This window comes from Malus sylvestris, chromosome 11 (genome assembly GCF_916048215.2).
Source record: "Malus sylvestris chromosome 11, drMalSylv7.2, whole genome shotgun sequence".
NCBI lineage: Eukaryota > Viridiplantae > Streptophyta > Magnoliopsida > Rosales > Rosaceae > Malus > Malus sylvestris.
The window spans coordinates 10,064,563-10,075,652 of record NC_062270.1 but is presented as its reverse complement, the minus strand read 5'-3'; the positions used below and the strand labels follow the sequence as shown (position 1 = coordinate 10,075,652).

Sequence of the window (11,090 nt, the reverse complement as noted above, 5' to 3'; positions counted from 1 at the left end):
AGCATTGGAGGTAAAATTTATTACTTAACAATAGTTTGATTTTTATATGGGTCAACTGATTGGTTGAAAATTTTGCTATCAAAGTGCTTGTATGGACAGAAGTGTTGTGTTAAATTTCAACCATTGTTTGAAGCATTGTTAGAAGTTTTGAGTATCTCCTTGGTGCTTTTATATAGGGAAGTGAGTTTTGCACGCTTTTGTCACCGGTGCACCCCCTGTTTCTTTTTGGTCTTCGAATTGAATAAAATTAACGGCGAATTATTTTTTCCAAAAAAAAAAGATCAAAGGAGAATTAAAAGCGAAAATAAACAGGAATTTATAGAAACAAAAAACAGCGGAAATTTTTTCCCTTTATATACTGAAATGTTTAGTGTGGCCTTCGTTGAAAAGTTAAAGAGACAATCTTTGGATTATTTTTCTTATGACTGATTACGGAGTCAAGTAATTCTAAAACAAACACAAAGTTCATAGAAGTTTGTTTGTTTGGCTAGAGATATTTAGAGCCGTTTGATAATTATTTTGTTTTCAGTTTTTAATATTTTGAGTTTTTAAAATTCAACTTGATTTTGGTACTCAGTTTTTATATTTTTCTGAAACTAGAAATTGAAATGATTATCAAACGGACTCTTAGTTATCACTCAATGAGTGAAAGAGATGTAATTGGTTTGTTGGCCTCTTGACGTCCAGTGATCCTAAGCTACGTTATGGGATTCTGGGATTTGGAGGAGTTTAACGAAGCACTACCATCGGAGCGATGTGCCTGGTTATGGAATAACCCGGAGGATTTTCGGGCTAGGGTTCTCCAGGCGAAATACTTTCGTCGAGGAGACTGCGTCCGGAGGATACCGTCCATCCTTGGGCTTGTTTAGTTTGTTGGGAGGAAGTTGTCGCGTCAAGGTTCGAAGTGGCTTGACAAATCTGGTTGCCTGCGACTCGTTACATTTGCTTGTTCTTTGGAAAATATGCCAACACTTTTGTTCAAAAACAACACAACAAGGTGGGAGAAAAAAAACACACGCACACACACACACACAAGGTATGCAAGCATCAAAACGAATTAAAGATGATGATGATACTAATCAAACGACGGTCGGATTCATAGAAGCATACGAGAGCAGGTCGTCGCTGCTTTCGATTATGGCCATGACGTCTTCTTTCAATGACAAGGACGCTTCTACGCCATCACCATCTCTCGTGTCACTCAAACAAATTAAACCATTGGATGGTTGAGACGTTGCCCATGATGGCTTTCCCCATCCGAAATTGGTTTCATACAACGGAAACCTGCACCAGCTGCTGCAAGTATACATTTCTATATGTCCGCTCAACAAAAGACCCGCAGACCTTTTGACGGTTTGACATACTTCCTCACCACTGACTCCATTTGGATGCTTTTCCTTATATTCCTCAATCCCCTTCCTGAGTTTGCCAACCAAGCTCTCGAGTTCTACTTCGCTCTCTGCTGTGATCAATGCTGCAGCGTACCACACGAAATTCCCCCGTATGTTTTCTGTCACAGCCTGCCCCCATCTTTTGCGCATGTTCACGGTTGCACACCACATGGATGGCTTCATAAGACCAAACTTCGATCTTGATGCTTGTATTAGGTTTTTCCAAATGACCGCCGATGCTACTTCAACACGTGTTGGGTTTGGCACCGTGGCGCTAGCAGCCTTGGACTTGAGAGCAGAAATTTTCGAAGCATCAAACACAAATCTCCTCGTCGCGTGTCTCTCCGTAGAAAATGTCACAGGAGCTCCTAGTGAGTCCAAGGAATCAAGGGATGGGGCAAGAGAAGCTGCAACACCGAATTCCTCGGGAAGCAGTACGTGGTGAGTAGTACTACTGGCCGAGCCAAGAGCGAGTGCAGCCCAACATTTGATGAATGTGGCGGCTGTAAAAGCATCGGCAGCTTTATGGTGAATGCTGACCCCGATTGCCAATCCGCCACATTCAAATAAGTTGGCCTGGACTAGCACAAGATATCCTGTCTCAGCTTGTGTGGACATACAATCAGTTGGAAGCAACCGTTTTAGGATCTCAAAATCGGGGTTTTCCAAAATCCTCGATACGGGACAGTTCACTTGGGCTTCAAGAAATGCAGCCCCACGGTCACTGCAGCTGATTGAAACATTATATTTGAATTCTCCGGCGAAGGGGTAGAATCGAGTGAGGGCTTCAGACAGTGATTTCTTTAGTAGGTTGGATCTTTCGGCAAACAAAGAAGGATGATCGATATTTTTGACCTGGCCGTTGTCGCTGTTATTGTTGTTGGGATAGAAGAAAAGTAGTGGGATATAAATTTCAGGTTGATACTGATCAAAAACAGAGAGGCTCAAGCTTTTAAGGTGGTAAGGAGTTGGAGAGAGTGGTTTAATTGTTTCCTTGTGGATCACTTCAATCTTGATCTCCGAAGCCATCTTTTGCTCCACACAAGTTGGGATTTTCATAAAGAGTTAGTCCATATAAGAAGGCAGGGTTACCACACAATGAGTCAATAATTCTTGGCTACTCAAGGTTTTAAAGAAGTTTTCCTCGTAAACACTTTCTGACTGATTTACAAAAAATCGTGCTTATGTTTACAATGGTTTCAACTATAAACAAGAAGTTCTATAAATTGGCCAAGAGTAGCAACCAAGTATTGTTCATGACCTTATATCCCATGCTAGGCAATTCGGGGGCGGATTGGAAGGGCAACTAACCGTAGGTCCCTAACTCAACCTATAATCGGACTCACATTTGGGTTCCTACAGATTCATTTGCGCTCGTGTTTCAATCGTTTTCAAGTTGACTCGGGTTAGCTCAGGTTGCCCAATTTTGTTTATCAAACGTCAAATCAAACAGCGTCAACACCAGTTAAAATTCAATTTGATAAATCACTATCAGTCTCAACTCAAACTTCAATTCCACATATCAACCTCCACAGAAAACCTGGAATCTAGCCGTCCCAAAACGTATACGTATTTTATATAATATGAAGTGGGATGAGTATGATGAGTGATATGTTCCTTTAAACCAAATTGCATAATCTGAATCTGGACGTTGCATGCTATGTTCCTATGCACTATTATTTAATATCCTAAACCAATAAAACAAATAAGTCTTATATTATTATTGGCCCACTGTGTTAACAAAGCAGCACTTAACATCGGCCACCAACTCTACCGCCAACTTTGGCTCAATGCTTTTCTTTTCTAGTCTTTGTTTGGGGTGATGGAACCGATCCGAACGGTTCGGTCTCGGAAATTAATTTTTTGATATTTTACGGTTATGAATAATCGTCAGATAAATTTTTTAATTTTGGGTTCGGTTATGATTATTGTAGTATTTGCTCCGATCTACAAAAGTCGAACCGTTTTCATTTTTAATAAAAAAATATAAATATTTATTATATGAAAAAACGAGTTGTCAATAATCATGCATTATTAAATTTGATAGGCCGTGCTAGTAATTATATGCATATATCATTTTTTTTTATATAAAAAGTATGATATTCATTAAAACGATCAGAATAGACGTACACAAAAACAGCAAATTTAAAATAAAAGTGACCCCTAGAAAAAGGAAGAGGAAGGGAGGGAGAAAACGGAAAACAAAATCGTAAAGTCTGAAGAGGAAACAGAGAAAACTTACTGCCCGTATGAGAATGAAAAGTCACACGCTCACTATTATCCATATGAGTAATGCTAGAGAGATTAAATTTGTAGATAAGGTTTTGAAAACTAAAGGACATAGAAGTTGATGATTGATTTATTACTTATACGTTGATAAACATGCTTATTCTTATTGATGACACGTCATTTAGTTTGCCAATTTAATCTCCAAATTTAGTCTGCATTACCATATCCATATATATGTAAAACAGCCATCTGCTATGACAGATGTCAAACATCTAGCCTATGAGCTGGTTCTAATCTCAGACCTACATTACAACAAAGAACAAAGTTTAAAATTTGCAGAAATTCAAAGGCTTTCCAACATGAAATCAACTCCAAACTTAAATCCTAACAGTCTCCAAAAGCTCCGTTTTCTTAAAATTCTATCAGATGAACAATCTTCTTCCTGATGCAAATAGAGATTGCTTACATTAAATTAAGTAATGAGTCCATTGACTAGCATAAGAACAATTAAGACTTCAACGAAACAGTAAAGAAATTTGGAAAATTTAAGAGTAAAGCTGCACATTTTACCTGATGATACAATATTCTCCTATTTATGAACTCCTTGAAGAAATACTTTTAAATGTATCAGATTTAGTCTGTCTGTCCTTTGTTTCTAGTTTGAACGGAATGAGTTTCGTGACCACCGGTTGATTGCGCAGCCTGCACCTGTTTTTCCTCTGGAAGTCCTTCAAGCCCTTTGGAGTCAGCCAGATGAAAGAATTCATGTCCAATCTGTTTTACGCAGACTAATCCACGACACTGGACTAAACGTGGAAATCATAAACCTCGCTGCCCAAATTTTATGAAGATATATTTTGAATGAGTTTGTTGACCAAAAGTTGTTACGAGAACAAATAATTTACTTGACACAATCGTATCATCGTCCATTTTTCCGAGGAGAGTTTTATTCCATTTTAGACTAGACGTCTATTAATTACAACCCTTCCTTTGGAAAGGAATACTCTTTGATTCTAACTTGAAAAAATATGAATTTTAGGGATTGGTGTGCTTATTTGATTTTGTGACTGAACCTAGATCAAGTTACTCGTAGTTCCTTTGATTTGGTTTGGGGATTTTTAGTGAGTGAATGACCTACTAAAAAGGATTTGTGTTTGATTTATTTGGGTGAATTTGGTTGAATGAACAAAGATTTTAATTTGGATTTGTGGTGAATTTGGTTGAATGAATTAGGGATTCAGTTTTGGATTTGTGGTGAATTTGGTTGAATAAACTAGGGATTCGATTTTAATTTTGTGGTGAACTTGGTTGAATGAACCATGGATTCGGTTTTGGATTTGGGGTGAATTTGGTTGAATGAACTAGGGATTCGATTTTAGTTTTGTGGTGAACTTGGTTGAATGAACCAGGGATTCGATTTTGGATTTGTGGTGAATTTGGTTGAATGAACCAAGGATTCGGTTTTGGATTTGGGGTGAATTTGGTTGAATGAACTAGGGATTCGATTTTAGTTTTGTGGTGAACTTAGTTAAATGAACCAGGGATTCGGTTTTGGATTTGTGGTGAATTTGGTTGAATGAACCAAGGATTTGGTTTTGGATTTGGGGTGAATTTGGTTGAATGAATGAACTAGGGATTTGATTTCAGTTTTGTGGTGAACTTGGTTGAATGAACCAGAGATTCGATTTAGTATTTTAATTTTGCAGTTGCATCTAGAATGTGAAACTAGATTGTCTACGTATCATTGACATAATCAAACCAGCGTAGTTCTAGATTTTCAATGAGTGAATGACCCACGTGAATGACATGGGGTGTGTTTTTCCCACTCTTGTAACTTACTTTTTGTCCACACTTTCCTTCATCTACTCTGCTTTCCTTTGGCACAAACTAGTGAGCAATGCATGCAAAGTTACTTAATAGCTCGCCGACTTTACCAGGTGCTAGAGCACCATTGCTATTTTTCACTTCCTTCATTTTGCGGACTTGCAAATCACGACGGGGATCTCTCATGTTTTCGTTGGATTGTTTACTGTGATCAGTAGCTGTAAGAAGAGACGAAACTGAGTTTGAGACGAATTTGGCATCCAAGAACTGCATGAGTTTTGTACCCAAATACTTTGCGGGATTTAACACTTACGAAACGTTCATGGAGGTTAATGACCTGAGTTTTGCCGTTGTGGGATTAACCTGAGAACTTGAGTATCCGATTCTTCATCGCTGGCGAAATGTCCATTTGTTTGGCCATGGGGGTACAGACTGGAGGAAGATGGTGAGTCGGGGTTGCTTCTGCTTTGCACGTTTCTTGGAGGCCACGGCTTTCGCCAACTTCCGGGGAGAGGTGCGGCGGTTATGGTGAAGGTATCATATCCTGCAGAGAGAGGACCTCTGGCCGGTCAAACCGTCCATCAAGAGAGCTTCTTTGCCCGGAAAATGGGGCGGCGGGTTTGCCAGCCATCAGGGAATCGGCGCTGCTCGGCCAGAGGAAGGGAGTCAGCGTCATCTTTTTGGGATTTGCAGAGATCCCCTTTTTGGAAAGGAAGATAGGATTTTTGGGATTCGATACAGAGAGCTCCATTGATGGCCACCCCGTTTTGGTATTGTCGGTGGAAGAAAGGGTGGTGCCGCATACTGCAGGAGTCCTGGGTTGAGGCTCCGAGCAAGGAGGAGGGAGATAGCAGAGCATCTTTCGATGGGGGCTGGGTTTTCAAAGCAACGCCCCCTATCAGAGGGGTGGGTTGCTTTACCCGTTGTCGGCAAGATTGAGGAGGAAGGAAGAGAGATTTTTTCCTCTTCCTATTTTCTCCTTTGCTAATGGCTGCCATGGGGCATTGCATCGGTCCCTCCGTTTTTCTTGCATGGGGAAAGAGGAAGATTGAAGAAGCTTAAGTGTTTCTTTGCTTCTTCTTTTTCTTTCCTGCAATGTGAAGAGAAGCAACAAAAAATAATAACCAAGGAGGAGTTAAAACAATGAATTTATACCCAAAGAGTCTTTGAAGTTTCTTCTTCTCTGATTCATTCTTTGCCGTGTGTCTCCCTGCTGCTGTTTTTCTGGTTTTCTCCTTCTCCTTTTTATTGCCGTGACCTCTCGCCTTCCTCCTTGCCGTGTTCTTTTTGTTTTGTCTCCTGCTGCTGTGCTTTGGTGTCAACTCCCTTTGCTGCTTACAATGGTGAAAGAGATTTTTCAATGTGTACAGACAAGAAATGATACATCACGTGTTGAGATTTTTGTGCGAAAAAATTAAAACAAAAGGTAAAATTTCTCACAGTTTATACAATAATACGTAATATCACTTGTATTACGGACGGACAGAAAAATTTATCAACGGGTGCTTTTTAATATCACTTGTATTATAGACTTCAAAAAGCACTTTTGGATAAAAGGGACGGGTGGAGAGGCACGAAGCCACCACTGCGGTTTATTTTGCAGTTTCAGCAACGTGGAGCAACTGCTCCACTTTTGAGTTTAATTATCATAATTTTCAGTAATGTCGAGAGATTAAAATTTTTTTAATTTAATTTTGTAAACTAAATAATATAATTGTTGATAATTGAATTATTAAATATTGATTAATATGTTTATTTTTTATTGGTGATATATTATTTGATTTGTAAATTTGGTTTATTTGGTCTTTATAATCCTTTAATTTATATATAAATATAATTTTTTTGTTGCTCAACTTTTTGGGTTTAATTATTTTAATTTTTATATAAATGTATTTTTTTTTAATATTTTGTTTTCCGCACACATTTTTTGAGAGTTATCACTTCATTCTTTCATCCCATGAGCTCTACTTTGTGACAAAATCAAATTTGGTCATGCAAATTTAACGTGTGAGGGGCTATGTTCAAATTGTTTCGGGTTAGGCCATCATCATCTTTCTCTTCAAATACCAGCACTCGAACCCGTAACCATGACGATTTATTGCTCACGCACTTAACCATAAGGTGCTTGGGCACTTAACATTACAGACTACTGAGAAATTTGAATGGTTATCAAATGGACTCTTAGTTATCACACAATGAATGAGGCAGATGTAAATTAGTTTGTTGGCTGCTCTTCGTGACCTCTTAACGATCGGTGATCCTAAGCCACTATGGGCTTCTGGGATTTGGAGGAGTTTAACGATGCACAACTATCGGGGCAATGATCCAGCTTATGGAATAATCTGGAGGATTTTTGGGCTACGGTTCTCAAGGCGAAATACTTTCTTTGAGGAGACTGCATTAAGAGGATGTCGTGCATCCTCGGGCTTGGATTAGTTTGTCGGAAGGGAGGAAGTTGTTCTGTCAAAGTTCGAAGTGGCTTGATAAGTCTGGTTGCCTGCGACTTGTTACATTTGCTTGTTCTTTTGAATGTATACCAACAGTTTTGTTCAAAAACAACTGCGTCTGTACAAGCGTAGAAGGGTTACAAGTGTAAATCCTTGAAGAACCGGTAATCTAGAATCCACCAGTTTTTGGTTGGAAATCCAAAAGTTGTTTTTTATTAAATGATAATTGAAGAAAGATTGTTACAAATGAGAAGTCAAATGGTTTAAATAAACATATTACAACCCTTGGGCATCTCAAAAGGCTTAGGTAATTAAAACGAAAACAAATTACATTAATCGAGAGGAAAACCAGAAGTCTAATTTTAATTACAAACATTAAAATGCTGTTTTGGAAGTTGAATACATCATTTTTGCCTTAAACTTGACATGTCAAACTAAAACAGATATGTCAAATCAAAGTTGCATCAATTCGGACAATATGAAAAATCCAAAACATACACTTCCGGGTTATGGCTCCAACAAATAATCTATTGACACGTGATTTACCAATTCTTCAACCACTTTTCTCGATTGATCGACCTTTTTCCTTTAATTTTATTGTGTGTGAAATTATCTAATTTGTGTCCTACATCAATGCCTTCTTTTAATTTTATTGCATGTGAAATAGTCTAATTTTTGTCCTACATCAACAACACAACAACAGGTGGTAAAAAAACACACACACACACAAAAGGTACAAGCATCAAAACGAATTAATGATGATGGTGAATGATCGATGATGATAACAATCAAATGACAGTCGGATTCAGAGAAGCATACGTGAGCAGGTCCTCGCTGCTTTCGAATATGGTCATGACGTCTTCTTTCAGTGACAAGGACAATTCTATGCCATCACCATCTCTCGTATCAGTCAAAAAAAATAAATCATTGAATGGTTGAGAAGTCACCCATGTCGGCTTTCCCCATCCGAAATTGGTTTCATACAACGGAAACCTGCACCAGCTGCTGCAAGTATAGATTTCTAAGTCTCCTCTCAAGAAAAGGCTCGCAAACGCTTTGATGGTTTGAAATACTTCCTCAGCACTGACTCCATTTGGATGCTTTTCCTTATATTCCGCAATCCCTTTCCTGAGTTTACCAACTAAGCTCTCGAGCTCTACTTCGCTCTGCTCTTCCGTCGTCAATGCTGCAGCGAACCACACGAAATTCCCCGGTATGTTTTCTGTCACGGCCTGCCCCGATCGTTTGCGCAAGTTCAACATTGCACACCATGTGGATGGCTTCATAAAACCAAACTTCGATCTTGATGCTTGTATTAGGCTTTTCCAAATGACTGCCGATACTACTTCAACACGCGTTGGGTTTGGCACCGTGGCGCTAGCAGCCTTAAACTTGAGAGCAGAAATTTTCGAAGCATCAAACACAAACCTCCTCGTTGTGAGTTTCTCCGTAGAAAATGTCACAGGAGCTCCTGGTGAGTCGAAGGAATCAAGGGATGGTGCAAGAGAAGCTGCAACACCGAATTCCTCGGGAAGCAATACGTGGTGATCAGTAGTACTACTGGCCGAGCCAAAAGCAAGTGCAGCCCAACATTTGATGAATGTGGTGGTTGTAAAAGCATCGGCGGCTTTATGGTAAATGCTGATCCCGATTGCCAATCCTCCACATTCAAATAAGTTGGCCTGGACTAGCACAAGATATCCTGTCTCAGCTTGTGTGGACATACAATCAGTTGGAAGCAACTGTTTTAGGATCTCAAAATCGGGGTTTTTCAAAATCTTCGATACAGGACAGTTGACTTGGGCTTCAAGAAATGCAGCCCCATGGTCATTGCAATTGATTGAAACATTGTATTTGAATTCTCCGGCGAAGGGGTAGAATCGAGTGAGGGCTTCAGACAGTGATTTCTTTAGAAGGATGGACCTTTCGGCAAACAATGAACGATGATCACTGTTTTTGACCTGGCTGTTGTCGTTGTTATTGTTGTTGGGATAGAAGAGAAGTAGTGGGATATAAACTTCAGGTTGATACTGATCAAAAACAGAGAGGCTCAAGCTTCTTAGGTGGTCAGGAGTTGGATAGAATGGTTTAATTGTTTCCTTGTGGATCACTTCAACCTTGATCTCTGAAGCCATCTTTTGCTCCACACAAGTTGTGATTTTCATAAAAAGTTGGTCCATATAAGTAGGCAGGGTTACCATACAATGAGTCGATGACTTTAGAATAATACTTGGCAACTCAATGAAAGTTTTCTCAAAAACTCTTTCTAATTGATTCACACAACATTGTGTTTATAATTATAACGGTTTCAATCATAGACCAAATGTTCTGTGAATCGGCCAACAAGTAGCAGCCAAGTATTTACTGTGCCTCTGAAGCTTCGCACTACATTTTTTATTGCAAGGATTTAAATGTATGATGTGTTGCTATGCACTATTATCCTCAACAAATAAAACAAAAAAAAGGTCATATTATTATTGGCCCACTGTTTTAACAAAGCAGGCACTTAGCATCGGCCACAAACTCTACTCCAAACTTGGCTCAACGCTTTCATTTCTTTTCTAGTCTTTGTCTGGGACTCTGGGTGATGGATTGTCAAGTGGTAAGTGATGGTGACTAAATTAGTAAGGAATGAATTACAAAAAGTCATCGGAATCACCAATTTGTGATAAACAAATAAAATAAGGTTTAATTAGATTAATAGTCCGGTGGTGATAGGAGCATATTTATGCGACTTTGTTATCTTGTTTTCTTGCATTTACGTTGTTAGTTATTGTTTATTATAGTGATTTAAGCTAGTTTCGTGTGTTTGTAGGTTCATATGGCAATTGAAGCACGAAAGTGCATTTTGGTGCATTTTAGAGCAAAACTGAGCTGGAATGTTGTGTATGCTAATGGAGCACAAGAAATGGACGAGTTTGAAGGTCAAAGAAGCTTAAGGAATGAAGAAATGAAAGTGAAGAACAAAGAATTCGGAATTGGAAACCAAAGTTTCTAATGTTGGAAGCTTCTATTCTTGGAGGTTTCCGTTTTTGTGAGTTTCTATTCTTGGCGTTGGGCTTTTGGTTGACCTATCCTTACCTCTTGGACCTGAGCCGCACTTCCTAGCCCATTCTCTCTTAAATTCTGACTTATTAGGGCCTTTAGTTGTGGATTTGGGTTATACAAATCCCTGTCTAAAACTAAGTGGACCTAAGCC

General features: G+C 39.0%; 3 protein-coding genes across 3 annotated transcripts in view; all 3 read right to left on the bottom strand.

Moving 5' to 3' along the window:
• Positions 1–961: 961 nt before the first annotated feature.
• On the bottom strand, positions 962–2,480 carry LOC126588843 (stemmadenine O-acetyltransferase-like). Its single transcript, XM_050253985.1, has one exon. The coding sequence runs from the start codon at positions 2,448–2,450 to the stop codon at positions 1,080–1,082; it is 1,371 nt and encodes a 456-aa protein (XP_050109942.1). The 5' UTR covers positions 2,451–2,480; the 3' UTR covers positions 962–1,079.
• Positions 2,481–3,948: 1,468 nt separating this feature from the next.
• The window catches only part of LOC126588838 (E3 UFM1-protein ligase 1 homolog), a 30,132-nt gene continuing 22,990 nt past the window's right edge, over positions 3,949–11,090 (bottom strand). Inside the window, exon 20 of the mRNA XM_050253978.1 lies at positions 3,949–4,062. Within this exon, the coding sequence (XP_050109935.1) occupies positions 3,964–4,062 (99 nt within the window). The 3' untranslated portion in view covers positions 3,949–3,963. The remainder of the gene's footprint in view (positions 4,063–11,090) is intronic.
• LOC126588842 (stemmadenine O-acetyltransferase-like) lies at positions 8,577–10,102 on the bottom strand. Its single transcript, XM_050253984.1, has one exon. The coding sequence runs from the start codon at positions 10,090–10,092 to the stop codon at positions 8,680–8,682; it is 1,413 nt and encodes a 470-aa protein (XP_050109941.1). The 5' UTR covers positions 10,093–10,102; the 3' UTR covers positions 8,577–8,679.

Excerpts from the sequence above, each read along its gene's own strand:
- LOC126588843 (XM_050253985.1), bottom strand. The coding sequence starts at position 2,450 with ATGAAAATCCCAACTTGTGTGGAGCAAAAGATGGCTTCGGAGATCAAG.
- LOC126588842 (XM_050253984.1), bottom strand. The coding sequence starts at position 10,092 with ATGGTAACCCTGCCTACTTATATGGACCAACTTTTTATGAAAATCACA.